This window comes from Epinephelus lanceolatus, chromosome 1 (assembly GCF_041903045.1).
Source record: "Epinephelus lanceolatus isolate andai-2023 chromosome 1, ASM4190304v1, whole genome shotgun sequence".
Taxonomy (NCBI): domain Eukaryota; kingdom Metazoa; phylum Chordata; class Actinopteri; order Perciformes; family Serranidae; genus Epinephelus; species Epinephelus lanceolatus.
This window is the reverse complement of record NC_135734.1, coordinates 23,931,263-23,945,617: the sequence shown is the minus strand read 5'-3', so window position 1 is coordinate 23,945,617 and position 14,355 is coordinate 23,931,263. Positions and strand designations below refer to the sequence as shown.

At 40.9% G+C, this 14,355-nt stretch overlaps 1 protein-coding gene across 3 annotated transcripts; it reads right to left on the bottom strand.

The window, feature by feature from the left end:
- Positions 1-31: 31 nt before the first annotated feature.
- mbd1b (methyl-CpG binding domain protein 1b) lies at positions 32-13,770 on the bottom strand. 3 transcript variants are annotated; one of them, XM_033627483.2, is made up of 17 exons: positions 13,402-13,770; positions 12,177-12,934; positions 11,531-11,671; positions 10,614-10,755; positions 10,223-10,509; positions 8,088-8,170; positions 7,941-7,984; positions 7,540-7,680; positions 7,374-7,451; positions 7,186-7,206; positions 6,985-7,077; positions 4,677-4,838; positions 4,405-4,584; positions 4,230-4,307; positions 4,065-4,145; positions 1,999-2,127; positions 32-1,913 (listed from the first exon to the last, which is right to left on the bottom strand). In XM_033627483.2, exons 2-17 carry the CDS (start codon positions 12,728-12,730, stop codon positions 1,440-1,442), a joined length of 2,688 nt encoding a protein of 895 aa, XP_033483374.1. In that variant the 5' UTR covers positions 12,731-12,934; positions 13,402-13,770; the 3' UTR covers positions 32-1,439. The 3 variants fall into 3 exon arrangements, with proteins under 3 accessions (XP_033483374.1, XP_033483375.1, XP_033483376.1); XM_033627484.2 differs by having other exon boundaries at positions 4,065-4,142; XM_033627485.2 differs by having other exon boundaries at positions 4,405-4,563.
- Between the last annotated feature and the right edge of the window lie 585 nt (positions 13,771-14,355).

Below are 14,355 nucleotides of genomic sequence, written 5' to 3'. Positions count from 1 at the left end.
CCTTCAGAAAGACAAAGACAGCAAAATGTTTGTTTCAATTCTCTAAATAGGTTTTAATTCAAAGACTAAATAACAATAGATTTTAAAAGAAACCGACTGATCCCAAACATTTCAAAATCTGCACAGTTACTTGAGGAAACCAAGAAAATAAAAATAAATCTGATATATGCCAAGAATGCATAAACTAATATTTTCAAAGTAATTGAATTACTTCATAAACATCCCAATGGAAAGGGGGACGGGAGAAAAATGTAATTATACAATTTAAATTTAATCCATCAAAAGGTTTAAAATACAATATCAAATACCAATAATCATACCAGTCAATAACAGAAATGGGAGGACATGTTTTAAAGACATTTAAGACACTTCTATCATCCTAATAATTACAAAATGTACTCGTCTGTGAGATGAGTTTTGGATTCACCACAAGTTTCATTTGAGGATATCATTTCAGAAAGCACATTCTACAAAGCATTTGCTAGACGAAGTGTATGTACTCCGATCTCAGTACTGTTAAATTTTACCATTTGTCAGCTGTTGAATCTGCCAATCAAAACCAGCTGATGTGTATTGAGTGGAAAGGCATCTGCTGCAGCCCAAAAATGATGATGAATGAGGAAAATTTATTGTGGGAGTTTTAAAATGAATTGTGGTCCCCTCTAATGATTTTGTGCATTATAATAAATGAGGTGAATAGTCACTCATTGTGTTTAATATCTGCATTATTGTGGACAATTTGCAGAGACTTGGTTTCCACCTTTTGGTGTTTTTATCTTGTACATCCACTGAGATTCAATTACAAAAAGCAAAAGTCCACATAAATGTACAATTTGCTATAAAATGAAAGAGGTAGAGACGATGCAAACATAACTTAGTCCAAAACACTTCAGGCTGCTGGTTAACTCCATTGGCACACATAGCAACAGTGTTGACAGTGTCCAATGTTGCTGGTGACAATACAAGAGGGTTACATGCTAATAAATTCAGCTTCATTTTTGGGCCAAGACAGACTAAATTTGGGTTACACAATCACGTAAAAGTGGTGAGAGGGGGAGGGTTATAGATTCCTCAAGTAAGAGTGTGAATCGACCAACAGAACACTAACCACACAGTGGGCTCATGATTTCAGCTCTATCCATCACACACACACGCCCAGTATATGACATAACAGTCATGAAGAGAAGCCCTAAACAAACATAACAGAAGACATCTGAGAAGAAACGCCTGGAGTATAATGTCACAGCTCCTGGAATGCCTTTGGTGATTCTTCAAATAATCAAATCGTATCATCACAGTCTGGAGGTAAATCTGTAAAACTGTCATTTATATTATCACCAAAAGAAGAACAGAAACATAAAGAAGAAAGTAGCACAAAGTTGCACCAGAGAACAGGTGGTCTCTCCACTGTGGTCACAGATCTTCTGCTTCTGCTCAAGTTAAAGTCCTTGCAGTGCGCTGCAGTTAGAACAGATGCTCACCTTCCTCTTAACCAAGAAATCACATGTCGAGGCCCGCTCCAGTATGATTGGGTCTTTACTCGATAATGGCTCTTTGGGGGGCAGTCCCTGGCACACAACGTACTTCTCCAGGCCCAAAAGCAAACTGACCACTTCAGACACAGAGGTTAAGCGTGCTGGGTACTTGTCGTACAGCGGGTGGGTGGGGAGCAGCGGTTGCTTTTGGACGGTGACCTGATAGCAGAAGCCTGGGTCGATCAGCACCATGGTGTCAGTCAGGCTGGACTGTTTAGAGCACTGGATGAGCTGTAGCTGTGGGCCCTCCACCATGATGGCATACCATAGGATTGGCATTACAGAGGAGCGCAAAGAGTGTAGCAGTTTCATGAGCTGGTCTTCAATGTCCGCACCACTCCCAGATGGGTTATCAGCCAAACTGAAGATCTGTGTGATCTGCAGGGAGCAGCAGAGGGGAATTAAATATTCAAACGGGTTTTCATTATCTGTGACTATTCAGACAACTTAGCAGGACACTTACCATGGGCAACTCTTCTTCTTCCTCATCTTCTACTTCTTCTTCTTCGTCTTCCTCGTCATCTTCTTCAACATGCCTCTGAGCATCTCTGCCTGAGAGTGATTTCTCTGCATCCCATCTGTTTAGCTGGTCCTGGATTGAGAAGGATGACCAAGTAATATTAGTCTAACGGAAGTTTGCAAATCTGTGACAACAAGGAGACATTTTTTATCTTGTCTCAGAAATGATTTCAAAAATTAGGTTTAGGATTTGACAAGGTTGTATTTAAGACCAAATGATTTTGTTTCTTTGCTCAATTGAACCTCACCAAACTGTCTTTATATTTCTGCCTTATTAGCACTCAAGAGATTGTACATGACACAAATACTAAAAGCAACATTTGTGCACCGTCAGTGTTTGCAATAGAACCAGGAGCCCTCTGCCTGCACACTACACTAAACATCATAGAAAATACAGCTTTGTATTTGCAAGAAGCAGTGGGGCATGTGGCAAGCATCACTTAACCGATATACAGATGACGGTGGATCAGATAAATTCAGAGCATGTGCACTACATTATTTTAAATTCTAGTGTAGACCAAGAAGTTTATTAAAAAAAATCCAAATATGGCAAGGTAAACTTAGGGGAAATGTGTATATAGTTATGTTGTTCTTTTTAAAGGTTGCCTTGTACAAACTGGCAAAGGGACAATCGATGAAAACTAGCTTTTTAAGCTAATTCGAGTGCATTAACATGTGTTTTTTGTATACAATGTTTATTAATGTGCATTGTCCCTTTCAAATAAACTAGAAAGAAAGAAAGAAAGAAAGAAAGAATGCATAAAACATCTACACTGCAGAGTATTTACATCTGATTCACCCAGTGTAACCATATCGCTTTTCTACTTGTCTACATAGATAAGGCTAAAAATAAGTGAGAAAAAAGGAAGCCACAGTAATATGTGACCACAATGACAAATTGAAGGACAGCCAAGAAGAGGCAGCTGACAAGGAGAGAGAACAAACTGCTTAGTAGTGATATGCATCCTTTATAAGAAGATCAAATTTACTTTTGGGGGTGGCCTGCTGCCAAGTAGTAAAGAACCATATAATTGTAACATCCCCAGTTTGACTTTGTGGCATGTTATACCCCTCTGTCTTTCCTCTCCTCATGCCTCCTGTCTCTACATACACTGTCAGACAGTCCATTACAGGCAAAATGCCCTCCAAATTAAAGAGCAGAGGACAGGGGGAGAGGGACCATCCCAACTTAAGACAGGACAACAAAAATCAACACAAGCACACCCACAGCCAAAAGATTCATTACCCTTTATAGAACATAACAGTAAAGACTGCAATTACCATGGACTGGTTAAAAAAAAACCTGGTCAAACTGAGTTGGAACCAGGCCTGGATTCATCACACTGAGTCACAGGCCAAAGAACAGCACGGCAACAGATACATAAGGAAGTGAATAAGTTGCCAAGAGCGTTTCGTGAAGGAAAGGGACAACAGGAGGCCATGATGATACATGATCAGTCAGGTTTAGTGCTATTACAGAGTAACCAATCCCCAAAATTACCTTTTCCAGCTGAAAACCAATGTATATGGGTATTAGTGGAGTTATTGATAGATTCAGGTCCAAATTCTACATACTGTTTTGAATATGTAGAGGAACTGCCCTCTACTGGTTGAAACCTGGCTACTGCAATTGAATTTTGCTATTGGCTCATCTGGTTGCAGGTGACGTATTAGGTGGCAGCTTTCATCACCTACCAGCCCCTCTCCCTCCATTGCATGAAGCATGAAGGAGTGATTGTGTGTGTGTGTCTTACACCAGCACCTCCACTTCCCCTGCCCTGCATATGTCGATAGTTTTTTACATTCCAGAGAATTTTTTTTTTTTAATTTCCAGGGTAGAGGTACTAAAGCCAAAACTGTACTATCTGGCAGCAAAAATATGTACATTAGCCACAAATAAGTGCAACTATCTACAAAAGAGCTGTGGGATATTTTAAGCAAAAGGCTCCTAAACTTGAAACATAGAAACACTACTACCAAGAGAGTGGCCTGAAAGAACAAAAAACTTACCATTTCAGAGTTGTGGTTGGTGTTGTGCAGATTTCTTTCAGGCAGTCCATTCTGCTGGCCAAAATCAAAATGATTCAACTGCTGAAAGACAAAAAGTTGACAATCTGTTTAGTGAGATGAGCCTTGGCTGACAAAAAACATGTAGGTGCAAATCTAATTCCAAACCTGCATAGTTGACGGGTTTCTCACATTCAGTTCATAGGTGTGTTTGCTACTGCTGGCAGGCTCAGGGGACCAGTTCAGCTGCAACAATGACACATAAGCAACGTATGAAGAAAAAACAAATTCTTCCTTAACTTACCTGCAGGGAAAATGCTACTATGTTCAAAAACAAACTCACCATTGGTAAGTTACTGTCATCATCTTCATTGTCGGAGAAGTCAAAGCCAGATTGTTGTCCTTTGTTTCTCTTTAAACCTGACTTTCGACTGTACGTGTAGTGAGGTCTAGGCCTACCCGGCAGCAACGAGCTATCAGGCCCATAGTCACCTTGTCCCATCTGGAAAGGCAGCAAGTGTCTCTGCCAGATTGCGCAAAGACATATTTAAAATCCATGATTAAATCATTACCTGGAGTAAAGAACTAATTCATGAGGAATTGGTGTGGTGTTACCATTGCCTGTCTCTGACACTGACGAAGTCGACACTTCTGCCTCTTCTTGTTGCTGCCTCCGAACTTGGGTTTGTCTATGCAGAAATCACATGTGCCGCAGTCTTTCCTGCAGAGACAGGCTTTACACTCTCCACAGGATCGCCGCTTCCGCTTCTTATGCCACTGTAGACAAGTATATAAGAAGAGAGAGACATTTTTTACATTTACTTCTACCCTGACAGTGGAAAATTAATGTCAATTACAGATGACTTATACGGAGACAGAGATGGACTGCTGTACAATGCTGCCTCTGTTTATAGGTACAATATTACCACCTCCTCGTTTGTTGTGTGAAACTTATGACTCTGCCCTCTAGTGCCAACTATTGGCTGTATCCAGTGTTGTAGTGCTAGCTGATGAAGTGGGTGTACGACTAGATAGATGGTTAGGTTACCGAGGAGGAAGTGGGTATACACTCCTTTATATTCCAATGGCTTTTTGGCTGATAGGTGGGTACAGTGTGGCTCTCGTAGCTCGCGAAAAAAATAGACCAGATGCCATAACATTGCTGCAGATCGCAAGCCAGCCGCTAAGCTCAGCCACGGCAAATTCAATATGAACAGCCCCACTGCAACATGGGCACCAAGGACGAAGCAGTGCCACTTCCGCATCATCAGCAAAACTGATGATGTGGGGGGGCGACACGAGAAAAAATTTGGCCATAAAAGCCCAACACGCTGCTCTTAATTATTGCATATTAAACAAGTTTGTCTACCCAACTGAAAACATGTAACTTAGTAAGTAAAGTATCAAACGTACCAATACCAAAAAAAGACATGCCCATGAACGTCTGTGTTGGTGTCACTTTATATGGAAGATGCAGGGAAACGTCACACCGTCGAGTTGCTGTCAAATAGTTAGCGAGCTTTAAACCAGATGGGGACTGCTGGGCTAAAAACAGTCAGCGCCAACAACCATATTTTTTTTAACCTGGTCTGTACACAAGGAAATAAAAGATGAGCACTCTAACCATGGTGCACTCTTGTGTGGTGCTGGGGTGTACAAATAGATGAGAAAGGGTAGTAGAATTTTTTTTCTCCAGAACATCATCATGAAATGAGATATTGGTGGGTTACAGCTGTGCAAAGATGGAACTGAAAACTGGGATCAAACGATTCATTTCAGGTAAGTAATGTCAGCTGAAAAATGTAAGTAACGTACACAAAAGTGATAGTTTTCTTCAAATTGAAAATAATTCGTTAGTTCTTTCCTTTCACAGCTGTTACCAACCTGTATCTTCTTGTATAACGTTACCAACACTGTTGAAATAGTAGTGCCGTTGGCGCTGCATGTGTTTTGCCCACAGGCAACTATGTGTAGTTTTGTTAGAGTGTGGGTCAGTCCCTCTTTTATTTATTGGTTTACTTTTATTGAACTGTGCAGGATGTAAGCTCTTCATGACTACCCGCTTCTTTAGCATTGTATTTTGTGTGAGGAGAGTGATGCTTTTGCTCCCCAGTGCTATGCACATGCGCCACGCATTTGTTTACAAACACCGGTTGCAAACGCTTCAGCGCTCACTCTGTTTCAGGATTGGCCTTGAACAGCACATGCACCACAGTACTGTTGTCAAACCGTGGCCAAATTAGTCACAAAGATTGCAAGGATGATATGAGAACAAAGCGAATATTCATTGCAGTGCTTTTTAACTTTGCTGAGCCACAGTGTAAACATTGGTTGCCTCTGGTTGTAAACACATACAGCCATATTCTCGCAAGAATATTTACATAGACACAGAACTAAATCTTGCCTGGGTCTTTGAATTCACACACTCCACTGAGTTCAAATTCGCTGGAGTGTATCAAATTGACAGTTCTGTCAGATTTCAGGCAAATCTACATATGTTTTGAACCTAACACGGCCCTGTAATGGAGAAGAGGCTTTTCTGAAAATTCTTTTACAATGTGCTCTACATTTGGATGGCTTAGTGAGTGTACTACTAACAACCCTGCATAAAACTTAACATTCATCTTTAAACATTGTCAAGAACAAACAAAACAATGTTTGCCACTGCTGTGAATGGTAAATATGGGTTATTGTTCCAACTAAAACTGTATAAACTGCAGCTAAAATACTGCAGATGTGGTTTGAGAAGTTGTTGTGATAGCTGTTTTACCACCAGGACAAGTTGTTACTCCTGGAATACACACACTAACTGATATGAATGAAGCTGACCACAGCTGTGGTTCTCTTTTTGGTTTATTTTGTGTCACTTTAGACAATCACGTCTGTACGACAGTGGGTTTAAAAAAAAAATTAAAAATCTCACATCATCATCATCGTCCGTTGACATGTCATCTTCGTCATCAAGGTCCACGTTGACTGAGAAGTTCTCTGTGTCGCTGCTTTTGAGACTTGGGTGCTGTGTGAATAAAACATAAATCAGTTAGAGTAGGGAAAAGGAATTGCAATAATATTGAGTATTGTGTGCTGATATTGAGAATTTGTTCTCAAATTACAAAGAAATTACCTGCGAGTCTGTAATTTCACTCTGTAAAATAAAAGTGTTGTTAGAGCTTGAAATAACCATCTGAACATTTGACATAACTAAAGTCTGACCCTGACTGTAATCATATAGAAAAACATAATATTCTCTTTGACCCTACAGTAAGCACAGTAGAAACGTACATTTCAGAGGATTATACATGTTTTTATTACCTGGAAACTCATGCTGTCATCAAATGTTTCAGGAATGTCATAAGGCCTCTGCGGCAGGAAGCCTCCACTTCCAGGTCCCTGATGGAACGACAGAAAAAAGGCATGAATGCAAAAGTAACATAAACAAACAAAGAGCATCAAAATAAATGTGTACCCAGCAGCTTACCTTGCGAATGGGACATATACATTTGCGTTTTCGGCAAATGCGTTTCCGGGACTCTGGGCTCTGCAGTCCATGCTTACAGTTTGCACACTGCCCACAATTCATTGTGTTGTTGCATCCCACACACTGTCCACAAGGAATCCACTACAGTTGACATTAACAAAGATGAAAAAGCACAGGTTTGTTTAATTATTAATATCCATGTGTCGTCTGTGTTTTTTTCCTTTTTAACATTTTCATTCAGTTTCCTGATTCTGGAAAATCAAAGAAATTTTTCAACTTTCACACTGTCAAAAGTGATTACATGTCCAGTCAGTTTCAACAATGCAACTTTCTCATATAAACAAAAGTTTTGGCTAGTTCAGGTGGCTGAAATGCAGCTGTGTTTACAGACGGTAATTTACCTTTCTGAAACGAACCATCGGATGCTCTTTTGACTTTGAGGCCACTGAAATTAAAAAGAAAAACAATGTAGGATGAGTACCCCACCTCAGGTATTTCGGGTATTTATTTATTTTCGATTTCTAACGCAGACTCAAATACTGACATACCCCAACAGTTGGGACAGAAAGGTTTCTTTCTTTGTTTGTCGTACCATGTGCCTGTGAAGGAAACACCACATCTGGCACAGACCCTGTGGGGAAACATGATGATGCTCAGCCAATCTGCATATATCACGTGCAGCCAGACTAGCTTACCACAACAAACCACAGAGAAGCTCATATTACAACACACACAAAGTAGAGGGTGATACAGGAATGGATTTTCACTCCCATCTCATTTCCACATAAGAAATCCTGTCATGTCCCAATCCTGTGACAGCATAAAAACATAATTCTGTCCCATTCCAAATGAATGAAAATTGCATTTCGTCATATGAGAACTGCATATTTTTATATAAATCTTTACATGTGCTATAAATTATACAGTATAACATTATGCTGAAATTAGGGCTGCCCCCTAACAGTCACCAGACATAAGTCGACCAGAAAGGTCGTAAGTCAGCAAGATTTTATTGGTCGCTTAGTCGCAGAAAAAAACAACAAAAAAAAAAAAACATGAAACTCTATTAGGAATTTCTGTGAATATTCAGTCTGTAATAAATACGGAAAAGCTGATCATTTTAGTGCAGGGCTACCCAGAGCTTTACATCTGTCCCTCTGATGAGAGGCCTACACACTTATACACAGTGTCTTGAAGAAGATCAGCTCTGCACTCAGGATTTCAGGTAGACAGGCTATGATAACATCCTTATTAAGATTACTTAGCAACCTCGGACAAAACCTGCTGGCACGCTCTTGAAAGCTGGCACAGAAAAGGCACAAGAGTAGCACCCGGCACCTGACCTCGCATTTTCCTGGTGGTTAAAGACTTAGCATGTGTACGGCCCCTAATTTCCAGGGCTGGGACCTGCGTTTATTACACAGGTTAGTTAATAACATGTTGGGCAGGAAATCCAAAGTGTGGGATCATTTTGAGAAGGTAAAGGACAAACCCAAGGTGATGTGTAAGCTCATTCGTCGACTAAAAACATGACGTATCATCTGTAACATGTAAGAAGCTACATGCCCATTAGCCACTTAGCACAATCATTACTGCTTTGCTGACAGTGTCATTAACAGGCGGCTCGCTCAGTGTGTGACGTGCACTTGTAGATAAAATATAGGCCTATATTAATGAAGGTTCATTAGTACGGTTGTGTATTTCTCTGTAACGTAGCACAGCATTAACAGTGTTACTGATACTATTCTGTCTCACACATTGAACTCAAACCACTGTGTTGCCACGCCCAAAATATATAACTTAATAATTACACTAATATCGATTAACCGCCCTGAATTACAACTATTGGTCGACTAGGAACATTTTTAGTAGGGGGCAGCCCTACTTGAAATAACTGATAACAAAACAGCTGAAACAGCAATGGGTTACATAGGCTACAGTAATATTTTAATAAATTCTTTTTCATATTTTCATTGTAATTTTCCTATCCCATATGTATGTTCTTGACTGTTGCAGTACTTTGCCTTTAGTTATATTTGCTATTAATATGTTTATTGTATGCACCAAGCACCGAGGCAGATTATCTGTAGGGGAGAAGCTACTTGTTGATTTTGACTCTATCTGCTACAACCATGTGCCAACTAACTAGCGCTTTAAGTTCGTTAGCTCGATGCTAATACATAAAAGGAATTCCATTAACGCGCTAACGGAAATTAGCATCGCGATCGCGACAAAATTGTCTCAAACGATCCATCTGACTTCACGTGCTTCACAAAACGACACGCGTGCTCATACTTACAGGACTGCATTTCTTACACGGGGCTGAACCGAACGGGTAGCTGCTAATTTTCTTGGCATTGCTACCTCAATGTTGTTATTTTGATTCCCCTCGCTCCTGCTCACCGACTCTTCCCCACCCCCCGTCCAGTCCCAGTCACGTGAAGAATAGTGACTTGACTCCCATCCCGCGGGAATGCCACAGGAATCCCATGACCCTTAGGTTTCCCAAAAAAAATGTCAGCCCCCAACACAGGTAGCTTGACTTCATTCTCTATTCAGGATGCCATTACGCCACTATATTTTTACATAGCAGATACCAGTTTGCAGCTACATTAATGCTCTGACTGTCACACATAGACCCTTTAAATGATTAACATATGAACAGAAGTAAAAATGGACTCACAGTGTGTTTTCCTCTGTCCTAACTTCTCCATTTATGGAAGGGAGCATTAACAGTCTGGATGATGAGGGAGCGGGAAGTTTAATTCTATCTTCAGTTGATGGATCCTCTCTGCGAGAAAATGCATTCTGAGTTCCTATTTTACTGTGCGAGGAGAAACTTGACTGGTTGTATTGGAGATTTTTGGGCCCCTGATTGGGGGTGAGCCGGTGGTGGGAGTCTGGAGTGTCGGCCCCCTCTCCTCTCTCCATCCAGCTGGACTCTGAGGAAGAACGCTCCCGGACCTTTTTCTAATTGATTGGACAGAGAGGAAAACTAATTGTAACACACACACACACACACGCACACACACACCTTAATGTTGTAAGTTTTATGTGATAAAAGAGGCCAATACCTTTGCTCTGTGTCGGACTCTAACTGGTGGCGCTTCGCCTTCGTAGAATTTTCCTGACTTGTATTCAAAGTTTGACAAGTCAAGTACTCCCTCCAGCACCCCAGCCAGTTCTACTCGGCTTCTCAATCGATCACCCTGGGGACTGCAAAGACAAAATAAAAAACACATTTACAGCTGCTGAGAGCTGGAGGACAACCACTTAAAACAATATCATCCTGTTTTCATCCAATCCCACACCTCTGCTTCAATTAAAGTTAGAAAATATAATTTTTTAATTTAAAGGAGGAGTATGTAGGACTTAGGAAAGGACATCTAGGAAATCTCGATGTGAGGTTGCAGATTTTTTTTTTTTTGTTTTTTGTTGGATGAATCAATTGGTTAGTTTATAAAATGTAAAATAAATTAATTAATTAACATCCATCACAAGTTCCTCAATCCCAAGGTGACACTGAATAAATTATAGCATCTAACCCATTGAAAACTAAAATATATATATATAAAAAAATGTTTTTCCCTATTTGGCTGAAGACAAATTTCAACTACGGTGGATAATAAAGTTTTATCTAATCTAATCTAATCTAATATTCAACCTTCAATCATATAAAAGGAAAAAGAAGAAGCAAATATTTAGAATTTGGGCTCAGTCTAGGCTCTGAAATGTATTATTATTATCAATTCATTCTTAGTGGTTGCTATGAACAGTTAATATTTTGAATTTTTTTGTCATATTGCCATGACCTGCCACTAAACACTGAGTAAAAGGAGTGGCAGAAAGTAGTTTAAAAAAGTAGTAAAATCTCAACACTACCATTAATATTATTGACCACAAAGTAAATACGTAATAAGTGTGTTCGCCCCCTGAATTAAAAAACAACTGCACATTGGGATTTTTTGCATTTCTACTAGGCAGTATTTACCTCATGTAATATACATCCTTCTGTCCTATGCTTGAACCTGAGCGCCGAACAACTTCTTTGCGTTTCCAGCCCTCTCCCAGCACTGGCCAGTCATCCCATCCTTCATCAGGATGTGTTCGCTTACGGCGGGGAAACTGAAGCCTGAATTTAAAAGAGAAAGTGGGAAGTATACATGTTAGAAATCTTTATACCACATGGGAAAAACAGACTGCACGTAAAGCTATGCAACAAGATGTTAATATGCTAAGCTATGTTGCGTCATTGAGCTATTTAGTTTCAATAGTTTGACATAGGGTTGCCTTAGGTGGTCGCTAATTTATTTTTAAACTACCCATTGATAGTTTCTCTGAACACCAGTATTTAACCTCTAAGACACATACAATTATACCCAATTTCCCACCAAGCAGAAATAAACTTTAACCCCCTTGCCTATGTACATCATTTTGCAGCCATTCCCTTTCATCAAAACGCTTTGCTTGCATGTGGACATGAAAATCTAAACCTGACCTTAAAGTTATACAGTTCATTATCAGTTCATTATCAGACTACTGACTAAGATATAAGGGCTCTGCAAACAACCAGTACCTTATGACGGCATACTGCACTATTGTTACCACAAATTGGAGAAAATCATTAATCAACCTACTGGTAAATCTTTTTCCGCTCGCTGCCAGCCACGCTCTCACTCCTTTCACTTTCTCCTGCCAGGCTTTCTTCCTCTCCATCATTCCTACCAGTGCTAGTGGCATCATCATCATCCTCCTCCAGCGGCTCAAACCAGTCAACAGGAGGTTCACCACCAGTGGCCTTAGCCTCCTCCTTTACTTCTGCTGAAGTTTCCTTTGTGTCCTCCTTTGCTCCTCCTGGAGATTCCTTTGCCTCTCCTGGATCTTCCTTAGCTTCCTCCTTTGCTTCTCCTGCAGCATCCTTCTCCTCCTCCTTTGCTTCTCCTGGAGTTTCCGTCTCCTCCTCCTCCTCCTTTGCTTCTTCTGGAGTTTCCTTTACAGGATCTGAGCCGAGGTCTTCCTGTGTTTCGAGACTTTCTACAGGTGCCCCAGGCTCCTGTGCTGGTGGTGCCTCAGAGGTGTTTTCTGCTTCCCTGCTGTTCTTCTCTTCTCTCCTGTCTTCTGTGCTTTGTCCCACATCCTTTTCCACAGGCTCACTGCCAGGGACCGGGGTCTCAAGTGGTTCCTCGTTCATTGATGCACCAGTTTAGGCTACAAAGCGTTCAAAGTGTTTTCCTGGAAACAAATAAGATATCCTCTAGAGCTGAACTTGCATTCCATTTAAAGGGGTGTATTTCCACACTGGCCGTGGATGTAGCCACTTGACCTTGGCCACCGAGGTTTGGGCAGGCAAATGAACAGTCAGGATGGTTGGCAGCTGCAGTTTTTGTGACAGAACCTGTAAGAAGACGATGCTGTTTAGAAAGTGTACACACGCTGTATGTCCAGTACTGTATGCAACGTTAAGCTAGCTCGATGGTTTCGTTACTGTAAGGTAATGTTAGCCTCATACAACGAGCTGCTCAGACATCTGTCTTGAACTCAAAGGCAACGACTCAATGAGCAGGCATTTGAAGTTATGTATACTTAGCACAGCATGCCAACGTGTATGCATTGCAACCTAAAAAAGACGGATTGTAAATTGTGCCCCAATCTAGCTTTCAGAAATATGGCTAACAATATATAGCTTCCATGTAGCCATGGTGAACCAGCTAGCACTGGGTTGCAGCAAGTGTTTTCCAGCAAACAAAACGTTAGCGACACAAGCTAGCCTCCACTGCTAAAGGTGCTGTTACTACTGAAAGTGCTCTGTTATTGGCTTTTATTTCCTAACACATGAGGTTAGTTAAGCGACACACCACGTACCGTTAACACCAACAGCTGGAGTAGCAACACTGAAACTGAAAGCGGGAGTAACGTTAACGTTAGCTGCCGCTAGCTACATGGATCCACCGTGGTTTCTGTGCCCAAAATGTTCCTCTGAGTGAGAGCCGTCTATCGCTACCACTTTACAAATGTTTGCGGTCTGATTGGTCCAACAAAACACATACACCTTTGAGGTGATATTCCCCAGATGCTTGGCAATCTAGTCACCACAGGTAGCACTTCACTGTATAAGGTAGAGCTAACGTAGCTAGCTTAGCGGTTAGCACAAACGGAAACGGTTGTAGGACCAAAGAAGGCTAGACAGCAAAGATGCAAATCCACCTTGCCCCACCTACACCAGGATCACACAACAATTAGCCACCCATAACCATAATATATTAATCCAGTATCAGTTTCTCTGTGACCCACAAGTAGGGATTTTATCACAATAATCCGAAATTTACCCTTTTATATATTTATCCACACCTGCGACCGATAATCACTAAACGTTATTGCGAACACCAGCGGTCAGGCCCTTTTTAGTATTTAAGTTATACACCCACTCAGTGAGGCAAACTGAATTTAATTCTTTATTTACTAATTTCAAACAGTAATCTAAACATTAACCATTTAATGCAAACAGGTTAGAGGGGACAAGTAAACTGATAAATAGCGGATATCACGCCAAAACGAGGCTCGCCCCATCAGCAGCCGGACGGGAGTGACTTCTCTCATCCCGTCTTCATCCTCTTCAACAGCACGCTTCATCTTTTGTCATTTAGCTGTGCTGCCTTCACGGCTGATTAGAAAGAAATGAGAGCGCACTCGACGGCTGGGACTTATGTGTTGTCTGTGGTGGATAACCCTGGGGTTGTCTTGACGGTGGATTTAACAATGCGTGATTTTACAGGACGCACAGTTTGGAAGCCATTATCTACCATTAAAATGAATGTG

Coding starts and splice junctions, on each gene's coding strand:
- mbd1b (XM_033627483.2), bottom strand. CDS start 12,730: ATGAACGAGGAACCACTTGAGACCCCGGTCCCTGGCAGTGAGCCTGTG. Junction 8,171..10,222: donor AGGACAGAGGAAAACACACT/GTGAGTCCATTT, acceptor GTTTCCCCACAG/GGTCTGTGCCAGATGTGGTG. Junction 7,681..7,940: donor CGATGGTTCGTTTCAGAAAG/GTAAATTACCGT, acceptor TGTCAACTGTAG/TGGATTCCTTGTGGACAGTG.